This window comes from Anopheles coluzzii, chromosome 2, assembly GCF_943734685.1.
Source record: "Anopheles coluzzii chromosome 2, AcolN3, whole genome shotgun sequence".
NCBI lineage: Eukaryota > Metazoa > Arthropoda > Insecta > Diptera > Culicidae > Anopheles > Anopheles coluzzii.
This window is the reverse complement of record NC_064670.1, coordinates 26964680-26992535: the sequence shown is the minus strand read 5'-3', so window position 1 is coordinate 26992535 and position 27856 is coordinate 26964680. Positions and strand designations below refer to the sequence as shown.

The 27856-nt window shown below is 45.4% G+C and overlaps 2 protein-coding genes across 3 annotated transcripts in view; one reads left to right on the top strand and one right to left on the bottom strand.

Moving 5' to 3' along the window:
* Window positions 1-433: 433 nt before the first annotated feature.
* Window positions 434-27856, bottom strand: part of LOC120948892 (serine proteinase stubble) — a 99870-nt gene continuing 72447 nt past the window's right edge. For both annotated transcript variants that reach the window (XM_040365730.2, XM_040365731.2), the window contains exons 5-12: window positions 15032-15425; window positions 14299-14672; window positions 14011-14156; window positions 13477-13825; window positions 13110-13299; window positions 12725-13022; window positions 849-998; window positions 434-745 (exon numbers count right to left, since the gene is read on the bottom strand). In XM_040365730.2, the coding sequence (XP_040221664.2) occupies window positions 611-745; window positions 849-998; window positions 12725-13022; window positions 13110-13299; window positions 13477-13825; window positions 14011-14156; window positions 14299-14672; window positions 15032-15425 (2036 nt within the window). In that variant the 3' untranslated portion in view covers window positions 434-610. The remainder of the gene's footprint in view (window positions 746-848; window positions 999-12724; window positions 13023-13109; window positions 13300-13476; window positions 13826-14010; window positions 14157-14298; window positions 14673-15031; window positions 15426-27856) is intronic.
* LOC120948893 (UDP-glucosyltransferase 2-like) lies at window positions 18193-26130 on the top strand. Its single transcript, XM_049607908.1, has 5 exons — window positions 18193-18662; window positions 20338-21729; window positions 23295-23728; window positions 24964-25180; window positions 25294-26130. Exons 2-5 carry the CDS (start codon window positions 21068-21070, stop codon window positions 25589-25591), a joined length of 1611 nt encoding a protein of 536 aa, XP_049463865.1. The 5' UTR covers window positions 18193-18662; window positions 20338-21067; the 3' UTR covers window positions 25592-26130.

The window sequence follows — 27856 nt, the reverse complement described above, 5'->3', positions numbered from 1 at the left end:
GTCCTCATCAAAGCGTACACACCGTAGCATAATACTCTTGTATACTCATGCAATTCATTTTCCTCTCTCTAATGCGGCGTATTGCTGTCCCCTGAAGCGTTGGGCCATATTTACAATCTTGTATCTCGTTTGTAGATTCACTAGAATATGTTTTTTGTATCGAAGCGAATGGATTCAAGGGCTATGAATTTTCATCTGGACTGCTACAAAGGATTGCATTGTAATACAGTATCGTTGCTGCAATTTAAGCTGATCTGAAATATTTCTGTATGTTCATTCTGCCATTCAATATTGATTGTGTTAGTCTGCTTGTATATTGTTTGCTTTTTTGTTTAAATAAAGCTTCTTAATCATAAATTAATTGTTTCATTGCTATTGCGTTACTTCTCTCTCTCTCTCTCTCTCTCTCTCTCTTTCTCTCTCTCTCTCTCTCTCTCTCTCTCTCTCGATTGTATGCTAACAAAGCTATGTACACTTCTGCTTCTGTGTACGTCCTTTCTTTCTTCCTTTCGTTCCTTTTTTTCGTCTCTTTTTTATCATACCCGTACACACTAAAGGACCCACTTTTTGCCGTCTGCGCGTTGCAAATTGCTTTGCTGCGTGGTGATTATCACAACACGGTTTCCATGATCCACGGCACAAACTTGGATATTCGCGTGCAAACGCCCGGCAGGTTCGCCTCCGCACAGCCAATGCCCCACGAGATGATGCCGGCCAAGAAGTAGTGACCGTCCTTGCCTTTAACCTACACGAACAAAGCAAAGACGAAAAAAAACATAGAACAACATAGAGTTAAGTTAAACAGCGAAACGACATAAAAAACCTCCTCCCCACAACCAACCACTTACCTGTAGCGGTCCGCCCGAATCACCCTGGCACGAGTCCTGGCCACCCGTTTCATGACCGGCGCACAGGAAAATGTCCGGTATAAACTCGTGCCGCCCAGCTCGCAGGAACATCGATTTGCACCGGTCGTTGCTCACGATCGGAACGGACACCTGTACGATGCACGCATGTGGAGGTGAAAGATCGAAGGAGAGAGAGGGAGAGAATATTCGATGAGAAAAGTGGAAACTAATGGGAAGCGGAAAATGCATTCCTATGAATAATAAACGGCACTCATAACTCAAGCACAACCTCGCCGGTGGTGTGTGTGTGTGTGTGTGTGCACTGGCAAGATTGTACAGGAGAGTCAGGGAAAAAGTTTACGATGCCAAAAGGGCGAAATGTGCCGGTGTGTGAAAGTGTGAAGAGAAAATAGCAGTAAAGCTACCAGCCAAGGTGACTGAAGAGCGGCGGCGAATGTGCAACCATCTGCAGGGCTTTTTTGTTCGTGTTTTTCTTTCGCTGAACAAAGGGGGACAATGTGGCGAAAGACACCGTTGCACGAAAGAAGCGAAAGAGGGAGAGAGGGAGCAAAAAATTTACTCCAATGGTATTAATTTTAGGTTTGGTTCAAAATGATGCACCAGATGTTGGATAAGGGTGATAAGGAATCTGACGTAGCTTTTTTTTATTCGCCATCACTTTTTAAAAGGAACAGCTGTTTATTCGTTTTTACAGTGATATTTTATATTATTTTGTAATTAAAAACAACTGCTATCCTTTTGAAGCGAAAAATCACAAAATTTGAAGCAATTTTAACAGCACCTTGCATACCTTCAGGCGCTTTAAACGGCCACTTGAAGGGGAAAGCTGTACTGACGCTCCCCGAAGCCAATTTCCTACAAATTTTTACGCGTTAAGACCAATGTATCAATCAAAATTGATTCTTACTGAAGTCAACATTTACAAAGGATTTTCCATTTTCTTCCTTGTTAAGCCATCAAATTAAGAAGGTTTGATTGAAGACGCATAACTACCAAAAAGACTACAAGCAAAAGGACATCGGAAAAGCCTTGCCTCAAAAGGAACTTACTTGCACAGCTTTAGACCCTTGCTATTGTTACTAAATATAATAAAAATCCTGTTTTGTGTTGTTGTCCCACCTCTTAAATAACACGAAAGTAGCCCACTTTCGTATAGCTTTGTTCATAAAACCAAACTTTCCAAATTCCGATCGCTCACCCCGGGAAAGGGCATTCCTTCCGCTTTTCGCCGGAATCAATTAATTACCAATGAACAAGGGCGAAGTGAAACGCATCAATCCTTAATGTGCGAGCATAAAGAAGGAGATATTTCGCACCAAACAACACAGCTCCTACGTGTCTAACCCATCCAAACGTAGTTCAAACCTCTTCGGCATCACAGCTTAATTAATACTACACTACGCTTTCCCGGCGGCAGCTTTCTAACACCCGTGGCAGCCCAATACTTTATTGATGCAACCGGAACCGGCACTTACGGAAACTAATACTTCACTCATTGAGGAACTCAAACCAGCTTCGTTAGGGCGAACGTTTCCAAGCAAAAAGATTGAACAGACCGCCAGCACTTGGGCGACCTTAAACGAGGTTTTATGTTGGTGCTGGCTGCAAAGTGCTTAAATGGTTGCAAATTGATGCTGCGAGAGCTTGAAACGACGAGACAGAGAGCGGAAAGTACACTTCAGGTTCATTATTTAACAGAAGTGTTGATGGATTAGTTACATTGCACTTTTCAAACACACCTACATCGGCACCACACAAGCGTTTTGCGTTTTATGACATTTAGCTTCCCATCTGTCTACTTCCAGCACCTCCTTCCAGAAGAAAGGTAGATTCAAAATTACTCGTATGTGTTTAAATCCTCTCTACCTACAGGCGTAATATGTGATACATTCCTCCGGTGTCGAGACGGATTAAATTGAGCTTACTGTGCTAAACCCCTTTAACAATCTCTTATCTAGACACAGAAGCACAGCTCAGGAACGGATGACACTGCCGTCACTGCCGAAAGAGTGGATCATCCTACACACATCGAAACACCTGTACGCCGGCACGTTTTTTGCGGCCTTCTATCGCCACACACCACGAACCACGGTTTATGAAGCAAATTTCCTGGCATGGCTTGTTGGCGGTGGAAAGAAGCAATGCTTAAATGGCAAATCTACCATCCCGATTTTGCCGAAGCACACTCGGTGCACATGACAAATGACGGCTGGCTTACTGGCGGCCGCCTCTGGGACCGTCTTCCGGAAGCTTGCCGATTTCGGTGAAAGCTCGGAAGTGTGCCTTCGCGACAAGCACGACTAGGTGACGCCTAAAGTGATGTAATTTAAACAACACTCCGCCTCCGTCCCACAAATTCTTGGCTGAAAACAGCATGCCGGTGGAGCGAACTAGCTTACTAATCGGCCTAAACAATGGTACGATTTCGAACGGGCGCTTGGTCGCCTTATCTTGATGGTCATTAAAAGTTTGCCAGTGACACCCAACGACAAACGGTTCGGTCGGTTCGAAAGGAAAAGAGGAATCATTCGACGTTCACGGCGATGATGGGCGAACGAAAAAGCTAGCAGGACGAAACCCGATAACACGATATTACCGGAAGACAAGAAAGATGTGGACCATTCTCCTGTATCTTGGGCCCGCTTGTCCAACTCCTTCAGCGAACACATCTTTGAACGAATCGAGCTTGAATCCTTGCTTCGCCAACGATTGATTGCTTTCGAGTTGGGTGAACAATTAAATCCATTTCGAGGCAGGACGCGTTCACGCCTGTCTCGTGACTTTTCTCGGTTTCGCAGGCGTCTTAGTGACACGCTTCAGCACAGCACCGGCACCAGAAGGCGGCTGGCTGCCTGCTGGTCTGATTGGTTATTTTGTCATTCGCGCGTCTGAACCAAAAACCCGACAGACGCTTTCGCCACTGGAAATCGATCAAATGCGTCACTTAGCTTATAAGCCGGCTGATGGCAGTTCGCTGAAGCCTTCTCCTGCCAATTCCATTTGCTGCGTGGCATCGATTTTGTGCCTTCAAAAGATGTGTCAAATTCAATCAACTAACTGAGTAATGGTTTCCTCTTAGCGCATGTTTGGGAGCGTTTGGGAGCTGTTTGCTTCAACGTCCTTTTGCGCTGCGAGGCGATAAATCGATTAAGCCTGGCGAAAAGCAGCCTTTTCCCGGCACCGGTACGATTGACCCACATTTATCATCATCAATTAAGGCACTACACTAGAGTAGGGAATGGGATAAAATATCAACAAACCGCTAGTTTGTTGGGGCAATTGGAAAGCCTCGCCCTGTTAATGTCTCATAAATCTAAACAGGGAAGTGGGTACCGAGTTGAGCCTTAATAAAATCACGTTCATTTATTGCTTTTCGACCATTTTCCATCCCCCACATCGTAATGAGATTTCCTATTAAACTTCGTTTCGTACTCAATTCATCACTTCCACGGAGAAGAGATAGCATTGGCAAAGTTATATCGTCTCCACATCAACTTGAAGAGTTTATGCCGTTTCCCTCAACAAAATAGCATCCAAAGTTTATCACACTTTGCTTATTCTTCATTAATCAGCCCTTTTTCCACCCGAAAGCCCATTCTCGGTTCGATATTGTTAAGCGGAAAGGCGTTACAGTACACAACAACATTTTTCACAGAAGAAAAACACGCACGCACGCAATCCAACCACACACAAAGAAATGGAAGAAACTCATCCCTCCCGGCGGAACGAGCGGCCTCGAAATATCAAGCTAAAACTACATCGAATCTCGCACATTATCAGTTCATGTGCTCATGCTATCAAATCACCATCTTCCAAGGGTTAGGTTAGGGAAAGGTATACCAAAGAAAAGAAAGATCTATTCCACAACGTACTGGAAAAGCTATTTTTCTGCCATTTCGATCATATTACAAAAAGGATCAGCAGCAGGAAAGCGAAGAATACGGTCGTCTGTTGCTCTTCCCCACATAAGGGTACCGCGTGTACGGATGCCCAACCGGTGTGAAGAGTTTCATGCAGCGTCAACAAATCATTCCCCACAACACCATTCCCAGCAGAACAAACCCACCACCACCACCAGGCGCACGACGTAAGGTAATTCTTTTCCCATTGAAGCACCGCTGTAGCGCAAAAGTCCCATCCAAATCGGGGTCGGGATTTAGTTTTGGATGGATGGGTTCTCGAATGGCACTTGGCGCTATTTTCTTACCACGGCACCATGAACCCGGAACGAGCCGGACCAGAGGGGGAACAACGGGTGCGCTCGCTTTGATTATCCCTATGTTCCTTGCGCTCGGTCAATCCCTGCGCTATCGGATGAGATTTATTTCGACGCTTTAAAAAGCTCGATGGAACATATGGTGTAGATATTGGTGTTTGAAATTTATCTCCTTTTGTGTCCCGCATACATACAGACGTGTGTGTGTGTTCGGTGTTGGTTCGGTGTTTTAGCATGTTCGTGAATTCCGATCCCGGTTAGTACCGCTAAGAAATGGGAAAACCTTATTTGACATCAAATCTCTGGAAGCGTGTTTTGCAATTTTTCAAAGAAACCCTCAACTACAACAAAGGAGATGAAATGTGCTTTACAAGGTCACACAAAAGCTTGACAGAATCTACATCCGAATAGCTCAGGTTGTGACATTCTTTGTAAAAGCATTGTTTGTTCTACCGAACTTACTTCATCTCTCCTTTTGAACTGTTTGTTCATGTGTTTACATCACTATCTAGTACAATTTCTTAGAATCTTTCACGTTTTTTTTTGTTCAGAAAAAAAAACACAAACGTGGCTCGTCGATAGTGCTCCAAGAACGGCGTGGGTCCAGAGCCCGCCCGCCCGTACGTGATAATATCTGTTTCATGCCTGCCTGAAGGAATTCCAGCACCATTTCCGTTTTCGCCCGCGCACTGCGATATCGTTGATTCGCCGTGAGACTACTCCTGTGCCACGGATTCATCTTACCGCCGACCACAACAAAAGCTCCCAGCCGAGTGGGATGACTGCGGGCGTTATTTGTGCCGAGTCATTCTTCAACTTCAGCCCCACCAGCTTCACATTGCATCCACGTGCCCGAGGTTTCCGAGTTCCGGCCGTGTGAAGTGATAAAAAATTTATCGCTGTGACGTGTGGAGAAACGACGAAAAAAGGGCTTTATTTCCGGTTCCTTCGTTAAGTTACTTTAGGTTAGAAGAAAGAGGAAAACTATAAAAAACCGCTTCTGAGACGCTAGTTTTGAAGCAGCTCAAAATGTTCACTTTATTCACGGTATAAATGTTAAGGTGTAAACAGACGCATCAAATCCTGACACCTCAAGCCTCAACCACAAGACAAACCCCTTCTTAAGGTACCACCTTCGACATTGAACTTTGCTTTCCCGTTCTTTGTCTTTTAACGGATAATAATCTTAAAATTGTTGGCTGGGGATGTACATACAGAGCCGCTTCAACTCATCCACTTGACATTCTTTCACACCAACCGCACGGGGGCCGGCTTTCCGGAAAGCCCTTAAGGAATCTATACGCTCCTCTAATTATCATATCACCACAACGGCAGCCTCTTATCGTAACGGGTGGGCAACAAAAGAGCGCGAGCTGTACCCGTAGGCACTGACTGAAACTCCCACAAAATGGCATAAAACAGCACTAACACCCTTAGCGAGAGAGATAGAAAAGACACTCGTACAATCATCAGCATTGCGCCGGCTTTTTTTATCCTTCCTTCCCTTCCTTTTTTTCATCTTAAATTTCCTGCTCAACGCGGGAAGTGGTAATCTGGGATTATGGATTTTTCTTCATTCCGTGTCCCTCGGTTACGCTTGCCCGGTTTCGCTGGTGCTCCAAACCATTCGTTTGCTTTCTCACGCGTTTTATCACTTTGTTAGCGGATTGAAAACCGCAATCAGCGCGGCAGCTAATGGCCGATCATTGCGGGCCGATGATGGCCGTTGTCGACAGTGTTTTATGTGTTGTCGTTAGATGGATTGTGCACGCTGTGGTTGTGAAATTGTTACAAAAAAGGCACAGCTACGCAACAGTACAACAATCACGGAGAGAGGGGCAATTTTTGCTACTATCAGAGGACCATTCTTTATCGTGTTTCGGTATCGCATTGTGATTGTGTATAACTATAGCTTAACTAGATTCATCTGTTCTAATCTTAATTTATAGATAGCTTAATGGTCTGCTTAACACTGATAAAAATCATTACTTTGGTATATTTCGACTAATGTCACTTTTTTGGGGATGATAATCGTCAACATATTTCAATTGACAATAAATGCGAACGTCTCAAAGCTAAGCTTGAACCGGCTTTTGTACGATAAACGCCCTAATTAACTCCTTAGCCTGATGATCAAAGCAGCACGAGACCAACTTTCTCACAACGGAATGGCATTACAGTTCGTTTAGCTATTCATTCTTAACTTTTTTGTACGGAATAGTTCATACATCTTCACAACCATTCTACTATCATTTACCCGACCTTCCGTACACGCTATCGGTACGATCCGACCATACCCACAGTTCCAAGCAAGGGATCTGCACCATCACTTCTCACAACTGAAAAGGCAAAAGGATCATTCCCTGCACGGTGAATCATAAGCACATCCAGCTCAGCACAACGGATGGGGCAAATATTCTAGCACGAACGCCACCGTCATTATCACCATTACGAGATGAAACATACCGAGAAACGGGCAAGAAGTTAAATGAGAAAATACGATTCTATTCATACCCATTCCCCTTCGGTAGAAACTTTCTACGACTTCGACGGTACGTTGTAGGGGTGTACCGAGTTTCCGGTTGATTATTTACCAACAATATACTTATTCACTTTCTTTGGCACCCTTTGCGCTTGGGTAAACCTTTGCCAAGCCAATGTTCAATTGATGTGTTTTTCTTTTAAAAGGAAGTCGGAACAAGGAAGCCAATCCACCACACAACAGTGAAACCGATGGCAAATGTTAAAAAGAAAAGGGAAAAACGCTCACTCCCCTCCCCAGCGTTCGATAAAAGAGTTGACGAATGGAATTGATTACAGCACACATTCCGCCGCACAATATGCCTTGCGAAATGGAATTGGTTGGCAAAGTCGTTCGGCCGTACGGTGAAAAAGAAAGGGGTTGCGAAGGTCGAGTCATTTCCACTGACGCAAAAAAAAACCCTCTTCCTCCATACCGGCACGAGAAAAGCTTGTCAATGCTTGAAGTTATCGACAACCGACAACCGGCACACCGTACGGCCATCTTATTATACAGAGCGCTGGCCCCTCGGGGCTAGAAGACGACGAAATAAATAACTAAAGAGGTGCTGCACCATCCCCAGCGAGAGGAAAAGAGAGAGAGAGAAGAGTCTTAGCGAACAAAGCAAAAAAAGTCAAATGAAAGAGAACTTTTCTTCGATTGTCCTAACGAAACGAATGCTCGCCGCGCTCAAAAGGCTGAGCACGAAGTTCGGCTTGCGGGCCAGGGTCGAAATGGTTGAAGAATTTTATTCCGACAGGAATTTCTCCCCACAACAGCCAAGGAAAGCGAGGGAAAACCCAAACTAAAAGGATGCGATGGGATGGATGTACGATGGAAATATGCAGCACAAAACGAGCTCGAGCGGCGTTCGTCTGCTGCTGGAATGTTCCGCCCATCGTCGGCAGCATTCAAACAGAAGAAATGCCAGGGCATTATTTTAATCCCGATGCCTTGAATCTCGATGATGAATGCTCATTGGAAAAAGGGGTGGCATGAATATCTGCCAGCGTGCCAAATCGAACGAGCAATGGATTGAGAGGTGATTATTTAAACCTGTTGGACACAAGGGTACATCGTGGCGCTACTGACTGAGCTTCTATTGAGCAGTAATTAAATCGAAACGCTTCTTTAGCCCTCAGTCAATATCATTAATTTATCAGTTCGGCTTGAATGCCTTCTAAATGTTTGCATCATTTAATTTTCACTCATTTTATCTCATCCCACAAAAGTACCCGTATCATGCCGAGATTAGCCCTTCACTGCAAAATCCGGAAACTATAATCATCTGCGAGAGTACTATCTCCCTGCTTTCCTCTTGAAACATGCACACACAGACACAACTCGTTCCGTTATCTCCCGCCCAACTTGAAACACTCCCTTGAAGTGAAAACTCATCCATGTGCGGGAAAATTGGAAGTTTCATCCACTCGTGAGAATGTTTTCTGCCGATTCACTGCTTGCAGAGGTATTTGCTACTCACGATTCTAATCAATTAACACTCACCCCAATCCAGTGCATTCCAGACACGGAACGGAGGCGGTAGGAAAAGCTTTTTCGCTATCAAGTGCACTATCGCGGGAGGGAAAACTTAATGCTTTTAAAAGTTCTCGTGTTACCGAAAAAAGAAGGCAAGAATCTACTAGGAAGGCGCTGCAGGCCTGCCGTAAGACGCAAAATTGCATTATTTCGTTAGCTTGTATCGTCAACTTGTCCTTAATGCTGGAAAGTCAACTGGATGATTGACTCTTTCTTGACTCTCTTGAGGGAAAGAGTGATAATAGGAAGGAATTGTTTTGCTTAACAATAACTATATTTTTGTGGGTTTTGTTAGTAATATATGAAAAATTCAATGCACTTTAATAAATCGTAAGAAATTTATCCCTCACAACTATCACAACTATGTTTTCAAATGTCCTACCAGCATCGTCCGTACATTATATTGATTCCTGGAATCTTTTCTGACCAAAATATGAAGAAAATTACAATCCCGCATGGTATCAGTCACAACGTTTATTGACCATCCTCTCCTCCACAACAAACACTGCATCACGTTTGGCAAACAAACTCAAATTGCTAACGAAAAACGATCCACCGTCCCAGCATGATTGCGTCCACAAGCGGGAAGACAACATCAAAAGCACGTTCTTGTTCGTTTTCTTTTTTTTTTTATCATGTTCAACCCAATTCGTTCGGAAAGGATCGTTTACAACGAAATTCGGAAGCAAACTAAAGAAAGACAACAAAAAAAACTTCCGTCTGCTGGTCACTCCGAAAGAAAGGGAAGAGCATCTGCCTTGGCGCTGAAAGTTCGTCTTCTTGAGCGAACTATTGATTCCGCATTTATCGACAACTTTGCCCATTTTTTTTCTTCTGGTATCTAGCACTCTCCGCCTGAGCTATGGACCAATGCACTAGAGATAAACACAAATCACGACTTTCGTAAAGTCATCCTTCCTTCGATCGATGCTGTGTTCGAGTTTGTTTGTTAGTATGAACGTGTATTTTCCTTTCCTTTTCCAATCAGGATCGGTAATAGCAACTTTCTTACAAACTCACCATTCCCCTAGCAAGGGCGTAAAGACACAAACACACTTCCTACCCAGTCCGAATGGCAAAAATCAAGCTTCACTTTTGGGCGGCTCTAACGAATTCCGCTTATTCCGAAGTGAGTTGCCCCGGCCTACGGAGTGTGCTAGTGGGGTACGGTTTTGTAGAAGAAAATCGAATCAGTTTGCCAAAACGCACCACAAATAGAAACGGAAAATGGACACGGAAAACCATCCCGCTCGTGATGCGTGCGGAGTACGGGGAAGCCATTTCATCAACACCCGGTAGTGGTACGACTTCATTCGACGTGACGATGCTATCGAACGATGTGCTTTAATACATACAAACGAGCACACACGGTACAGAATCGGGAAGCGGACGCATGTGGCAAAGTGAAAAGCAAGGATGCCTCAAAGAAAGAAAAACAGGACGAACGACGAAGCTCTCGTCATAGAAATGAACTTGTGAATTCGTCGCTCGTACTTGTATCTTAATTAATTCCACTGGGAAAGCAAGGGCAGTACGAGGACATGCGTAGGTTCCTAGCCACATAGCCAACCTTCTCGACTTGACGGGACCCCCAAGGGGGAATGCTTTGTGGGTGTTGAAAGGATTGTATCTGTTTTGGCAATGGTTATGCATACAAATCTGAGCATCGTCTCTCCCGAAAATAAAAGCCTTTTTGGCAGTTTGACCTTTTACGTTAAGGTTGGCCTCGTGGGGCGAAGAAAATCAAAGAACAGGGTATGTGGGGTACTTTTCCTAGAGACACAACCAATGATACTAAAGTTACTTATCACGTACTCTTTACTTTTAGCCAAATCCTACAGCTAAGCTTTTCCCGATTTTGGTGTAATCATTGAAAACAAAGAAGGATCATAGTGCTATGCACAATGATAAAGCAAAGTCATGCTAGGAAGTTACGTTTATACCAACACACTAGGAAAGCTCATGCTTCAAAGTAATGATGCTGAAGAATCACAAGGAATCATCGTAGCCATTCACGTTCCACCTGAGAGGATAACAAAGATGACTTTTCATACGCGCAAGCTTCAATACATCAAATTGACACAAACATAATTGAACTCACTTTCATTGACAGAAAAGCGATGAAAGGATGCTAGTGCCAACCAGACCGAAAGAATAAAGAACTGTTGCAGACATGAAAAGGTGTTGGTATCTTAGCAGCAGCTTATGGCTGTCTTGACTAGAAGGACAAAGAACTACATAGGGAAAAGGTAGTACGTTGCACTAGACGACAGGAGTTGATTTCTCTTCAGCTTCGAATAGAACGTCTGCAAGGTACGTCTTTCTACACAAAGATGATTAATATGAGCGACTCAGCATACGTTGCTAGAGATACCTACAAAAGTGTATAGCGATTCTATAGTACCAAAGAAGGTTAATAATTGCAAACATCTTCCCATCAAACTCCTGCTCGTCATAGCTCGTGTGCTTTTAGCAACACGTCGTTTAGTATCTGGACTTTTGTCACCGTGACAACCACTGTCGTGATGCAGGAAAGACAGCCTGCACACATCATCGAAAGGAAACTACACAAAATGAGAAAATGCTCCATAATTAAGATGTGCATTTACCTTCCCCCGAACAATGCTTTCCGCGAGCAGCGAAATGCAGCGCTTTGGCAGATGAGAAAGATCATACTAGCTATATATTTTTTTCTTTTGCCTTTTCATTAAAGTGTATGGTGTAGATATGGAACGCTTCCGCGAAGAATGGTTCTGTCGGTGTGCTTTAATTATGGAAAGAGTTTCATCATATTGAAAGTACAGTGCAGACGGTTCGCGTCAAGGAATTTGATGCAAGGAAAAAAGTGAAAAGTGTTCCGGTACATAATTAAAATAGAATGAACCTTGCTGCCAAAAGTTTTGCCTTAACTTTGCGAGCATTTTAGCGCGTTATTTTTTTTCCTTTTCAGTTCCTTTGAGTATCTGCTTTCTGCAAGTGATGCTTCCGAAGAGAGGATTATAAAAAGTGTCTAAAGGTTTAACGCGATGCAAAGTGGCGCATTACGCTGCAGATTTCATTTATATATTTTTTTTCCTCATTAACATTTCTACCCTTCTTATGATTGGGTAGATAAAATGATTTTTTGAACAAAATTAATCAGTTTCAATATGTAAATATCAACACTATCAATTTTGAACTATGACCTGTACAACAAAGAGGAAAACTAATTGTGTCATACCGGAGGCTCACAATAGCAGTCATTTGTAATACAAATTGCCTACTTTAGTGAGCTCATTCTGTTATTCTCCTAAAAGTATGCAATCTGCGTAGCATCGATGTGAAATGTGTCCTTCGATGTAATAATACAAATTGCCTACTTTCCTGACCTCATTCTGTAATTTTCCTAAAAGTATGCAATCTGCGTAGCATCCATCTGAAATGTGTCCTTCGAATTGGAATTTATTCGTAAACAATAATCAAAGTCAATCAAGCAAAGGTTTGCTGACCATATCAAATCACATGTCTATACTTTTCTATTTCCGGAGCTCATCACCTCCGCTTTCCCTGCCCTCCTCCTCCCCTACCCCACCAACTTACCTCTTGCAGTACGGATGGCAGCGTACCGCCCTCGCTCAGCCGACCCCAGCCGGTAACGGTCGCATTCTCCCCAATCAGCAAATCGTCCGTCGCCGGCAAACAGATCGGGCTGATGTGGGGCGCAAAGACGAGCGGCTGCTCCAGCTTCACCAGCGCCAGGTCGAACTCGTACGTGAAAAAGTTATACTTCGGATGGACCACCTTCCGGGCGACGCCCCGCTCGATGTATGGCAGCTGTTCCTGCACGTGCGAAAAGTCATACTCGCCGACCCGTATCCGAATCTGGGACGTTAAAAGGCTGGGAAGAGAAGCGGGAGGAAGCAATTAGGAGCAATCACTTCACCCGGCCCGTCCCGGGCAATGGTCACTGCCGGTGTTCACTTACTCATCGACACAATGGCCCGCCGTCGCTATCCAGTTGTCATTTATGACAGCTCCCCCGCACCGGTGAGTACTCGAGAAGCCGAAAAATGACGTGCGCCGCACCGACACCTGCCAAGGCCAGCGACCGAACGGAGCATTTTTACCACCGACGATCCTTGTTTCCGGTCGGCCCATCGTTTGAATGCCGCATTCTTTTTTTTCATCCAAGTCATCGAGCAAAACGAGGAATAGAAGGAAGAAAAGTGTGTATTTATAACGAGTGATTGGGGGCAAAAGAAAAGACGAACTGTCCAGCATACAACCGGCGTTGAATGGGGCACGAAATTGAAGCACCATCTTCAGCTCCCCAACAAAGAGGGAGTCCTTACCAGCGTTTCTTGCTGCGGAAATCGTGTATCGGCCCGGTGCCGTGGTGTAGGACGCAATGGACGGTGCAGCATCGTCGACGTCAATCACAGATGGGGATGCTGTTGCAAGCGCTTGGGAACCTGTTGAGCTGCTGCTGCTGCTGCTGCTGCTGGTACTACTGCTGGATCCAATGGTGCTGGTGGAGGACGTGGTAGTAGGCCGAGGCGTAGTCGTAGTTGTCGTGGTAGTCGTCGTAGTCCTTCTGGTTGTGGGCCTGGGGGTCGTCGTAGTGGTCGTCGTTGTCGTTGTTGTCGTCGTCGTAGTGGTAGTGGTGCTTGTACTGGTCGTACTTTGCTTGGTCGGCTTAGCCTTTGTGTTGGGAGTATAGTACAAAGAGGAATTTTATTTTTAAATTAAGAAACTAGACAAGATCCGGGCCATTTCCGTTGATTGGAAGAAATCAATTGCCAAAGGCAAACTTGTAAAGTCTACTTGCTTCCCACAGAAACGTGTGTCCTAACGCTCCGTTTCAATTCCGCCCGCGCAATACCTACCGATGGTTTTGGTTTCAGGACGGTGCTTTGAATGTTGTTCGAGATGGACAGGATCGGTTTCTTGGACGGTTTGTTTGGTTTCGGCGGTTTCGTTCGCGTGATGAAACTTGGCTCCGTCGTCGCCTGCCAGTGAGTGGTAAATACGCCTGCAGCACACGCAAATGGAGAACGAAACAAAACAGAGCCAATGATTAGGCAAACAAGAAAGTAGGCTTTGTCTCCACGAGTGTATACTACACCCGGGCATACCCATTCGCATCCCAGACTTTGCCCCAGAGAGTAACCTACCGGTTGATGCACTCGCTGCCATCTCTTGGTCGACTGCACCCGTTTGCGGTTGCTGCTGCTGATGCTGCTGCTGATGCTGCTGCTGTACCAGCGTCGATAAGGTAGAATGTTTATTTACACTGCCTTCGGTTGGCTTTTGACTAAAGTGATTGCTGCCGGTGACGAAAGCGCCACCACCGCCAGCGCTCGAACTACTACTGGAACTACTAACACCGCTGCCGCCGCCGCCGCCCGGCTTACTGTGATGATGAGTGTGATGATACGTGTGGTGCGGATGTGACTGCTGATGGTGATTGTGAGACGGTCGTATCACCAGCGTACCACTGCCGTTCGGCCGATAGATGGTGGTGTAGCCATTACTACTAACAAAAGTACTGTTGAGTTATGGTGCGGTTGTTGTTTAATGGATTCGAGGTAGTAAACCGTTGGCGAATTTTGAGGAAAAAAGGTCCAATATTCCAATGGGTACCGATGAGAATTTGTGTATGTGTGGAGGCGTTGGTAATGATTTGGGATGGTAGATGTTGTCGTTTAACATCAAGAGTACACGTTTTAGGAGGGAGGTCCCACATTCCGTTGGTTGGTTGGTTGGCCAGACACAGTCACCGAGGGTAGATAAAAAGGTAAGAGGAACAAGCATAATGGTTAGCAATGAACGCGTAGGTTTCAAGGAGGGATAGTTTGTTCGGAGGCTGTTTTGAAACTAATGCACTTGCCCAGCCAACCCGCTTACCTTGGCCTTGGTGGTTTATACTTCCCACCGGACGGCGAGCCCGTCGGTTTCGGCCGATAGCCGCCAACAAACGTCTGGTGCTGGTGGCCGCTGCCACTCTGCGGTATCACATTTTCGGTCAGATTGTGCGAACAGCAGGACCCGAACATGAACTGATCCATGCACATGCCCACGTGCTGGCCCTCGGATTTGATGCATTCCCATACGAACATGCAGGTACCGTCGATGCCGTTCACCGAGCAGGGCTTCGGGTTGATCTTGTAGTTGTGACTAGAACCGGCGGCCACACCGGCCAGACCCGCCACCGTTGGCGCACGCTCAGCAATCCAACAGAGTGCGGTTAACAGTAGAATCGATGTCCGCCATCGACTCCACATGGTGGAGTTGTTCAGATCTGCGAAAACGTAAGGAAAGTGAGGAAGAAAACAGTACGTTAGAAACGACTAAAACAAAAGCGGAAATAATACACAAAAACAGCAATAGGGTTTATACAGCTAACACTGTCCTTGAGATGAGTCATGGGCATGGACAGGGACAGTAAATCACAATCTGCGGCGTGACAGCTCTCACTGGGGAACGGCAACGGCTCTCTATGCACTCGGTAATTGGCTGGAGAGACACGCCACAGGCCACAACCATTCACATTCCCATTTATGGACATTCTCGCATTCGCGTTGGCGGCGTTCAAATTTGGCCCTTAGCACCCGAACCGCGTTCAAATCAACAAGTTGCGCAACGTCCGACAGTGCGCGCCCAACGCTCTCTTTCGCTTGTCGGCCGACTAGGGCGGACTAAAAATAAAACAAATCTATGCCCTACGCCCGCCTTATGATCATTGCAATGATGACGACGATGATGATTACATTTGTTTACAAACAACCGGTTGACACCGCGCTGAGCATGGCGAGATGGCGTGAATATGAGTTGCCTCTCTGTTGGCAGGCACATGTTGAGTGCGACCATGCCATGCTCTGCAACGCATGCTCTGTTCATCTCAGGCAGGAGCGCGTTCCAATCGAGCATAAAAATGCTCTTTTCGTGGTCGGTAGCTACGCAACGGACGCAATCGCGCATGGAAGTGTGTGTGTGTGCGTGTGCTCGAGCATAGGTGAACCGGTTTTGTTGTTTGTTTGTGGTGCGTAGAATGAACCGGAATGTGTTCATTCCATGAAGGTGGTGCAGTCGCGATACATGTGTGTGCTGGGACGCGATGGTTTCGTGCCGGCGAAATTTCTCGATATTTCTGGATATTTCTGGTTAGAAGAAAGTGGATAAGAATGAAGATGTTTTGGAGAGGTAATGCACTCGATCACAAAAGAACATGCAAAAAATACATTTTAGAATAATCCGTTATAAATTTAACAACCACAATGCATTATTTTTTTCATCTACAAAAAATGAAACCATGTTTTATTTTATTTCAATTGCCCTCCAAAAATTAAATTTCAAAATATTGTGTCTATAGCTGTTGCATCGAATATACCAAATACATCTTATGAGGTGAATTCGTGCAGCATTTTCATTATATCGATCGATTGATGCAGGCTGTGTACAGGCTGTGTGATAACAGCACAATCGATCATCTTCACTTAACCTAATCGATACATCAATTATTACTACACCATGTGCTACACACTTCCCATTTTCCCATCCTGTATCAATGTGTTTGAAATAGTTTGTTGTATTTTCGTTTCATAATGCTAGCACTAAGTTTACATCAAGAGCTTAATATTTTTTAAAACTATCTTAAAAGGTCAGAAAAAAAGAATTAAAAACCTAAATTTATACTTCACACCCAAAATTTCAGCTCAGTCAGCTTAAAATAAACATAGTCAACTCCATTCAAAAAATAAGAAAATGAACTGGATATCGTTTTACAATGTTTTATTCATTCGATCAGTTTGTGCTTAAAGCTGATCAATTTAAGCATATCTACATTAACGTTAGATGTACCACTTTCCTTCTTTATGACTGTTCAATGATGAACCTTCTCTGCGAGCATCTAACGCAAAGCATTGCAAAATTTTCTCCACTACTACATGCGTGAGCATGAGTCAGGGGTAGGCAACAATCCTAACATCCAACAATTTAGATATTCCTTTTCTAAAATTGCAATAACAACCATACACAACAATGTTGCGAGCTCATTGTTCTGTGAAAATTAATTTATTGCGACTAAAAACACAAACTTTATTTGAAATATTTATTTCATATAATTTGTTAAAAACAATTTAAACGATAGTTATACAGGGTTTACCTAGCCAATCCGGCATCGCCAAAGCCTTATCGGTCGCCGTAAATACTTTTTCGGGCGACGTAAACCCTCAATTGGGCACTGTCATCTCTATTCGAGCCTTGTGAAGTATGAATCGGGCATAGTACAGAATGAAAGCGTCCTACTCTTGAAGGTGTCAAATCGGTCGCTCCGGTGTCCGCATTGATCCATCAAGTTGTTTAAAAATACGTATTTTGCATGTTGTTTAACTTATTATGTATTATTTTAAAATGTTTACCTAATTAAATCATCAAACATATTATATTATTAAAAAAATATAAAACTAAATTGCATTGTACGGGTTTGAATTAAAAATTTTAAAAAAGGAATTTGAATATTTTTTTATGTGATTAAACTTAAAAATAGTGATTTTTCTTACATATCAGTTCAACTACTAGCAAAAAAGTATTGTTTTACAGCTAGAAAGCAACAAAATATAAAGTAGGCCCAATTCATTCTGTACTTTGCCCGATTCATACTTCACAAGGCCCGAATAGAAATGACAGTGCCCAATTGAGGGTTTACGTCGCCCGAAAAAGTATTTACGGCGACAGATAACGCTTTGACAATGCCGGATTGGCTAGGTAAACCCTGTATGTTCAAAATTCTAAATTGATTACTTAGCATATGTGCAAATTTAAATAAAAAATAAATTGATCGTTAAGTTCATATCGATCATAATTTTCCATATATATCTGTATTGATGTTTTTGATTACAAAAATAGAAGTCTGCTTAGTAGACTAACACTATTACGGTCGCAGATAGTTGGTATACTAAATAGGTTTTATTTTTTCTAATGATAAACTACTAGTTTCTCCACCCTGGCGTGAACCAACACATACGCACCTACCACAGCGTACCACACTATATACATTCGCTGCTCCCTAGCAAAGGTGTTCATTTCAACAGCACAGCTCTGCCAGTGAACAACGTTGCTCTTGTGCCGTCTAATGGCACGCGCTTGCAAGAGGAAGAACGAAAAGTAAAAACTATCTTACCCTGACACAGTCACAGCAACAGTGTGAATGTGCCTTTGTGCCTTAGTGCTCAGCTACTAAAAAGTGATACTCACAGTGCCAATAAACAAGATAACAACATTCTCCTACAACCTATCACGCATAGTGAAAAGTGAAAACTGTCACAGTGCGTTCGTGTTTCCTGTGAGTGCTATACAGTCCTTGGTGTGTGAAACGCGACACACAGTGTCACACAGTGCTGTAGTGCTCTTTCTTCGTTTGGGTGCTAACGCGTGTGCACGCAGCGTCGCAGCAGCTGATTATAATTAATGCACCACCAAGCCCCGTCGACAACGACGACGACGACGACACAACGGAACGGTAGAGGATTGAAGCAAGGTAAGCGTACACACGCGCGCACACAGAAAAACCTACAGCTTCAGCTGTGGTCCCCTACGTGGTGTCGTCTTTGTGTGGTGTGTGGGCAAACTGAGAAAGCATGCAAAGATCCTGCAAAGCATACAGCATCCAAGGAGGGAATAAACGAAATTCAAAACAAATCTCCCCGCAAGCGTGGCATCCCTTATCAACCCTTAAAGCCGACACTCGAGCTGCTCGTGCAACGGTTTTGGTTGAATTTCTTTTCTACTGGCCGGTTTGGAGCACTGGGCAAGGGTGAAATGAATAAATTAGCAGCAGCCCCACTGTCTACGGGCGGTTGGAAAGGAAAGGCATCACAGCGCACACCGCTTGCTTCCGTTTCCATGCACGGAAATGATCGCTTTTCAGGTTGAGCCGTGGTTATATTACACACAGCCGCTACCGAGAAACCCACCCATACGGAACACAAAGAAGATGGGCAAGCAAAACACGCAACTCGTGTGCTGTGCTGTGTTGGTGTAGTTGATTCCTTTCCTTTGACGCAGAGGGTAGCAGTGGAAAAAAGGGCAGTAAGGAGGATGTTTTACCGCATGCTCGCGTGGGGCGCATGGGGCGAACTGGTATGATTCATGGTATGGAACCTCTAGCAAGCTGGGTCGGTTATCGTCTGCCGGACGTTGAAAACAACCGCTGTTTTGTTACACCGGCACCAATGTATATGCTGGCCCGTTCTTTGCTGCTCGGCAATGCAAACAAAGCGATTACATACGAGCAGCAGCTCGGCGATGGAAATTGGCTTATGACTTCGTGCACTGACACACGGCACCACCAGGGGCGTGGATGATTTGGTGCGATAAATATCAATTTATGTGGTCGTTTTTTTGCTTGCAACCTATTTAAGAAATGTGTAGATAAGGGTTGTTTCTTCGCTATATTTATTCGCTGATTTCAAAACTTTTCATTTGGAGGTTCACTGTTGTTAATCCTGTTGTATTATTTGCAAATGAAAAAAACGTTTAAAACTACCATTGAGGGCCTTATCAGTTATTGTTCTTGCGTGACTGAAGGATTTTTAGTTACACAGATTCGCTGCCAATTTAATACACGACATGAGATTGCATGATAGCAGCATAAGTAGTAGATGATTAGATTCATTTCAACCTGAAATGATCGGTAATTGACATGCCAGTTAGATTCAAATAAGACAACCAAAATCCCATGGTATGCACGACCACTATCAACCGCCATACACCGAAAGCACTTGGTTGTGCAACCAAAAATCCGACTAAACCCTTCAGCAGTAATGGAAAAGTACTTGCTTACGTAGGACAGCACCAAAATAGATCAAGCCACATAGTTGTGTCCCAACACAAAGAATCGATTGCTGCAATGCCACAACCAAAAAACAAAAACAAAAACAAAAAATCGTACCCACCAATTAGCAAATGATCGGTCCAGTAAAATGCGGACAGTGCGTCATGTGTGACCAACCACGCCACCCTGACCCACGTTCCGGGCCCTGGGTGGCTGGAAACCGGGTGGTTTCATAACGGTTTCCTCCATTCTGTCGCATCGCAATATCACGCGCGAAAACTGACGTCCGTTAGACCTATCGCTAATTAGTAAGTTCTCGTTGTATATGTATGCTTCGTAGTAACGATGTTTCTTCTTTCTTGTTTCTCTATCGTTCCAGCCTGCATCAGTCGCTAATCCATCCGCCCTTTGCGTGGCGTGGCTCTTCCATTTCCGCACCTCAAGTGCCTTGAACGTCCGGCGGACGTTAAGAAATTCGTACGCTTCACGGGAAATTGTGAACCAGTGCGAACAACAGTGCGGAAGAAAGTGTATGTGTGTTTGGTTCCTTTTGTGAAACGATTGCTTAAACGAACGAGCTGTTCAGTTGACCCCCCTCTGTGGGCTGTGTGAATTATCCCGTTGGGGTGTGTCCGGTTTGCGCTGATTGTGATCCCCGCTTGATTGGGCGAAATTTGTGCTCCAGTTCAAGGAGAAGCCCCGCAATAACCGACCGTCCGCCCGATCCGTTTACAGTCCGCCAATTTGTCTGAATCGTCTGATCACATGTCCTGCACGCACTGACCTCCCCGTCGGTCCACGCCATCCTAATTGTCAATCAGCGTGGGTCAAGCGAGCGCGAAATTCAATTGATACGAGACGTCTGACAACGTGAACGTGAACTCTGGGAGGAACGGGGCGGAAGCATACACACCTCCCCCACGCCAAGCCGCTTGTAAGAAACGTGAGCTGCGTCGCAAAGTGTGTTGTGAAACATCTTTCAGGCAAAGGAATTTCGTCAAAATCCGTCCCGTAGTGTGTGGCAATCGGTGACAGTGGCGGTTTGCCCAACAGGCGAAAATAGAACTCCTCGCATCCTCAGCTCCACCTCACCCCGAGCAAGCCGCGCAATGGCGACCAATACTACGGTCGCGGTGCTGCTAGCAACGATCGCAGCCGTCTGTGTGAGTTTTGGCGAGGCGGCCAAAATACTGGCAATCTTCCCGGTGCCACTGAAGCAGCACCAGCTCGTCTACCGCCCACTGATCGAGGAGCTGGCCGGCCGGGGTCACGAGATCGTGCTCGTTACAACGGACCCCCTCGACAAGGCCGACCGCCCGAACGGGACGCGCTCGATCGAGCAGATCGATCTCAGCTTCGCCTACCAGCTGCCCGCCCTGGCGCAGCTCGGCTGGGTCGGGCTGGACGGGCGCGACATGCTGCGCAACATATTCGACGTGATGCGCACGATTTCGGCCGCAGAGCTGCGCCACCCGGCCATGCAGAAGCTGATCGAATCGGCCAACCTGCAGGACGGAACGGGCGGCACCAAGTGCAACCGGTTCGACGTGGTCATGGTGGAATGGTCCGGCGTGACGCTGATGAACGCGTTTGCGGAACACTTCCGGGCGCCGCTGGTAGGCATCGCGAACGGCGGGGCGTACATCAACGCGCACGAAGCGCTCGGCAATCCGAACCATCCGATCGGCTACCCCAGCATCTTCATGCCGTTCAGCGAGGATCTGAGCCTGCTGCAGCGCATCTCGAGCGTGCTGTTCACCGTGTGGTACAGGTAAGTGTGTGTGTGACGATTGAGCACACAAACAGCTTTTGATTACGAAGGGCTCCGCATCTAGTTAGCGCGTGCAACGCTCCCATACTTCGGAGGGCTTGGGTCTTTTTTGCGCAAAAAACCACACTATCTACGGCGTGTGTGGTATGAATTATTCAACCCTGACATGGTAGCTGGAGCAATTATAATTGAGCAATCTACTAGTCACCGTTCGCAACCACCAGCATGTGACGGCGACGGGCACACACACACACTTAAACACCTCGCCGTAGGTCAAACCGGCTTCAATCGCCAGCCCGGCTGTACACAGTACTCAGCACCGTGCAGTTGGAGGGCAAAAAGTGCATGTAGGTGAAGAATGACTCGACACACACGATCGAGCTGTAGCGGCTGAGAAAAAGTAAAAGTGATATGGGGCTGGTTCAGACAGCTGCTACAAATGATGACGAGTTTGAAACGTGACCATCTTTTCCAGTTAGAAAACGAACTGGCCCAGAACAAATGGCTTGTGAGATCGTTGCACATTGTAAGTGCAAGTGCACCAACCTTTGGCGTGCATAAACGCGCATGGTCAACACTTTTTTTCCTTCGTTCCAGCAACTGTTGCAATGTGTGCTTAAACGAGCTGGCAGTATATATCCGGTCACGATTTCGTTGCGTTCGTTCCACCACCACGTTTGTTTGTTTTACGGACAATTCTAGAACACGCTTGCTTGTGAGCTGTTTGTGCTAATGGGTGCAAAACCAAACCGGCTCGAATTGCTTACCAATTGTATTTCTTTTGCTGGAAATCGACCACACGCAAAGGGAAGATGATCATACGATTTTCGCTGCTTTGCAATGCTTACCCATTACATTGTCAGCATAATGCTAACTAATCCCCGGCCTCTGTTTACCTTAACAGTGACGTAGGCAAAGATGGTCAAGTGATGTTAGCGTGGAAGCTTCTTTTTTGTTGTTGTCGTGTGCGTCTGCTGGGCAAGAATGTCTATTTTAAAAACATTTGGACTATTTTGTTTCTTAAAAATAAACAAACCGACCTAAATCAGAGAACCTTTCTTATCGCAGAACTAATCGTAGAAGAGTTACCAGACACTTTAACCACGGTTGCAGAGAAAAGTCTTGGAAACTTACAAAAAATCTGTTAGTTTTTACAATTACTTCATACTTTACGATGTGTACCCTTCCTTCCCCCCATTTATGTATAATATTTCCCCCACACGACGGTAGATAAGACCGGCGGGATCAGTTATCGGGAATTGCGTTGACAAGGTGCGGAATTTCTCGTGCTGACACAGTGGCCTTGATTTTGGCTAGAATGACCGATTAGATTGCATAACATCCCTTATTTGCGCATCAGTAGCTTTTGCACGAAAACAAATCACAAAACACGCTACTGACGTATGCTATATGCTGCCCATCAGCTATCAGGGCGGTGTAAGCTGATACCACATGTCTGTGAACAAATGTTTGCCGTTGGAACAGTTTATTGTTTAATCCTGATAAGAACACACCCTTTACGTTATATATTCATCGCTTTCTATTCCTTCCTGGCTCGCCGACAGGTTCTACTACTACACCGAGGAAATTCCGGCCCAGAATTTGATTGCCAAAAGCAGCTTCGGCGAACACATTTCCGATCTGCGCCAGATCGAGCAGAACGCGGACCTGCTGCTGATCAACGCTTATCAGCAGCTGGGCAATGTGCGCCCGGTCGGCCCCACCACCGTCTATCTCGGAGGCATACATCAGCAACATCGCCACCAGCTTCCGGAAGATCTGTTCCTCTTCCTCGCCCAATCGGACGAACCGGTCGTGTACGTCAATCTGGGCGCCTCGCTGGGTGGTGTGGCCGGACAGGCTCGCATCGACAAGATTGCCAAAGCGCTCGCGCACCTCGATCTGGCCAGCGTTTGGGCGCTGGACGAGAGCATGGACCCGATCAACAGTACCGGGCGCATCTACCAGTCACACAGCGTGCCGCAGGAGGCCGTTTTAGGTAAGCGTTGGAGAGGGGTTTTTTTGCTGTGGTTTTAGCTTCTATTTCATCATTAAATTCGTCGTACTTCATTAGCCGGGGGGTTTGTTCTCGCGTACGTACGTACATGACCCGGGAGAAGGTTAGTTGAGCGGGGGCAAGCGAAGAAAAAGCGAGCTATATCGAGACGAAAAGAAGCAGTTTTTAGCGATATGAATAGAATTATACGCAGCAGTCTAACGGAGACCTCCCCAAACCTCGACTGCTAGACCTTGAAACACACGTTTCGATGCGGGATCTCTCTACATTGTATTATTGCGAATTTATGCTCAACATTGTCCTTTGCAGTGAAAGATGATCTTTTAAGCACCAGCACATGAGTGTTGGTGTAGTACAAAAAAAACCCACGACACGAGGGTCGCGCTTGCCGCTTAACTCAGCTAGGGTGTGCATATTAAAAACTTCCCTGTTTTCTATTACTATGCGACGCAAACAAGACAACATGGATGCGGGACGTTTGAAGAGGCATGGAAGAGAAACACAGTCGCGCCAGCTGTAGCTGTGTGTGTGTATGTGAGGAATGTTTGAAGCAAATCAAAACAAAAACAAGATTAGATAGCTGTTGCAAAGCAGGGAGGAGAGATAGGCAAGTGGTTTAGCGGCTCCGTGCGGCCGGGATCGGTATCGAGCAACCCTTACCGCGCACGAAGCGTGTGCAGCACCCCGCCGTAGTGTTTTGGCTGGGGGCTTGGCAGCCGGTTTCCCATTAGCCTGTTGTTTGTGCACTGGTTCATGGCTTCCCTCCCCACACAAACACACACACACACACACACACGGGGTGTGTGTTTGTGTTGTTCGAGTGAGTTTAAGGGGGCGATGACGACGATGCTGATGTGCTCTACAGCGTAGTAAAAGCGACAGGCACACTGGTACGCACGTGTTTCGTTGAGTTCATTGAGAAATGCAACCGACAACAACAAGCCGCACGGTCACAACAACTCGGACGAGAGTGTGGATAAGGGTCTGGTAATTGGCCGTGTGGAAGTGGATGTGCCAGCAGGTTGAAAAACAAAACGCATCGTCGTCAACAAGCGCCAACAAACCGGCTGCGCTTGAGCGCAAGAGTGAAGGTTGCGGAAAATATTTACCACACACTGGGTGCCAGCGAGAGATCTAATCTCTTTTGTACAATTTTGTTGTTTACGACGATTTATGTATCGAATAAAAACGTATTTTTTACGCTATTGCATTTGCAGGTCATTCAAAAGTGCGCGCATTCCTCACGGACGGTGGCCAAATCAACGTCGAGGATGCCATCCAGCACAAGGTGCCCGTCGTCGGCATCAGCTACTCAACCTCGTACGACCACTATCTGCGCCAAATCGTCAAGTACGAAGCGGGCATCATCTCACTGATCGACTTTGAGACGCAAACCTTCGTGGACAAGCTTCAGGATGTGTTGATCAACGAAAGGTAAGCTTCGGGTGCATTTTTTGAACTCGGTGAGCGTGTTGAATTAAATTTAACGGATCGTATACCCTTTCTCTCTCTCTCCGTCTCTACTCATTGCCATCGATGATATTTAGGTATCAGGAAAATGTGAACAAACTGCACCGATTGCTTAACGACCAGCCGCAAAGCGCGCTGGAGCGTGCCGTCTGGTGGATCGAATATGTGGCACGCAACGGCGGCACCAGACCGCTACACGTGCGCCATCTGTCCTGGTTCGAGTACCTGATGCTGGACGTGCTGATTGTGGTTGGTGTCTTGGCTAGTCTCGCGTGTGCGCTGATTGCATACGCTATTGTTCGAGCAGTTCGCTACTCGAGAAGCTTACCGATGGAGATGGTGACGCGCGGTAGCCGGAAGTGCAAGATGATGTAAAAAAGCGGACGTTCTCTAACGGCTCGCCGAAGATTGGACGCGAGAGTTACAGTGCTATAGCGATTGTATTTTGCTATGCAAAAGAACATTACAAAGAAGGTGGTTATTGTGCAGATTTAAAATCTCCCGCATCTTATGCGTCAGCAAGGCATAAGATGATTAATTTAAGAGCAGAAAAAAACCTTTCGACAGGGTTGTAATCTTCAAGAAAGATTTAAATAGTTACTACATCAGGTTTTGTCAAAGATTGATAGATTTAATCAAACGTATTTTGTTACGCTGTTAGTAGATGGATAAGAACGAAATGCCTCACACACATTTACGAAAGTCTGAAACGGTTTAGAGCTTGTCTGTAGGATGCGGTAGGCTGTTTGTGAACGTTTTTGAAAAAATGGAAGATATCTACAATGAATCTTTGCTAAATACCCCGCACTGAGTAGTGCGTAAGTGTATTGTGATATTACCTAAGTAAGATGTACCAGTAGGAGTGTATGGAGAAGTAAAATACCCTACAGAAATAAAACAGATGTCAAAATTAATGGTAAAAAAGTTATGATATGTACATAGTTATCACATTACATTTAATAATACTTCGAATCAAATACCTATACCTACAAAATAGCAAAAGTTACAAATTGCCAACCCCTGGCTCATATCAGCCTGAATGTATGCAATGTGAAGCTTAATCGGATGAAGCATTTATTTGAAAGAGAATCGAACAAAATATTTTATGCGCATCATGCATTACGTTGTCAATCCATTAGTTTGATTTTGGTAAATTTCAGTTAAACATGTTTATTTGATTGCATGTTTCTTAGTTTTATCACAAACTTGGCACTATGAAAATTATGTTGTACTCTAGATTAATAATATAATTTCATTATATTTCTCATAAATCTTAAAACTCCTACAATAACGAAAAACATTATTTGAACTAGATAAAACCCTTTCTATTTATGGATGGTTTGGGCAATCATGCCAGTTAAGTGTTGTACATTGTAACGTATCAAATTATTTCAAACCAAGACTCTCTTTCTCTAAAGAAATTATTCCATAAGCTCCAGAACAATCTATCCAACCAGAACCGAATTCGTAGCATGCTATCTATACACCAATGTTTCCACCATGTGGCATTGCACTCCATCGTCTCCCGTGCGGTACTTTCTCTTGAATAATGCATCGCTGAGGCACTCGGCAGCCTTAAACGCATGCTATCACTATCATCGAATCACGATGAAGGTGGATAATGGGGTTCGTTGAAAACTGCATCCAAAATCCCTGATCCGGAACTACGTTCGCCCCCCACCGACAACCAACCATCATCACAAATTAGTGCGCTCCGGGGGTAGGTGAATTAATCTCACCCACTGTAAGATCCCTTTTTATTCGAGCCTATCATTCACATTTAGTTGCAGCCGATTTGTGGTATAAATATTCAGTAGGCTCGCCGCGATGCGGTTGCATCCGAAGCCTTCCGTGGAGCAGTAGAGATGGATTAACAATTTTAGGAAACTCGCGCGCCCCACCGACCGACACGCTCGGCACACGCTGTTAAGTGTCGACATGGAAAGATTGGTATGAAAATGATAGCCACAGTCCCGGTTGCTCGATCCCTTGTGATCGCATTCCGTCTCGTCAGCTTAAAGAGGATGATCCACGTCGCGTTTCGATACGTTAGCGGCAGAGGTAGCTAGCAGATGCAACGCTTGTTTTTTTCTCGCCTGCAAAGGTGTCTGAGGACTTGCCAAGATATTCCAGCGGTGGAATGTCGTTCGACTGCCGCTCGCAAACTACACGACTAATCAATTTGTTTATGTTACCGAGCAGCTGCGCGAGTACACGAGTTTCAGCAAACGGCAGCTCCAAGCTCGACGCTGGCTACCGATCGGCATGCCAGCGCCACAAGCATCTCAACGCGTTCGACCTACCGTCGTCGTGATTGCCCAAGCCCAACTGCTGCGTCGGTTATCGTGCCCGACTAAATGATCTTGTCGTACAACATGCAACATGATGTGCTCGACGGTGGAAGGCGCCTCCAATTGGACAGCATAGGCCACGACCAGCACTAGTTTCATTTCTTTTACACGGACGTTTTAGCTTTAGCCCATAAAATAGAGACTTCACAACCCGAACCTTGCTTGGGTGTTTTCAGTGAAGCTGTTCACTGTTTGATCGTGACGGCTCGTTTGTTAGCGGGAGCCCTTTTGCTAGATTACATGTTCTGGTTGCCGACGCGCGCCGCCGAACGAAAGTGAGAGTGGTACG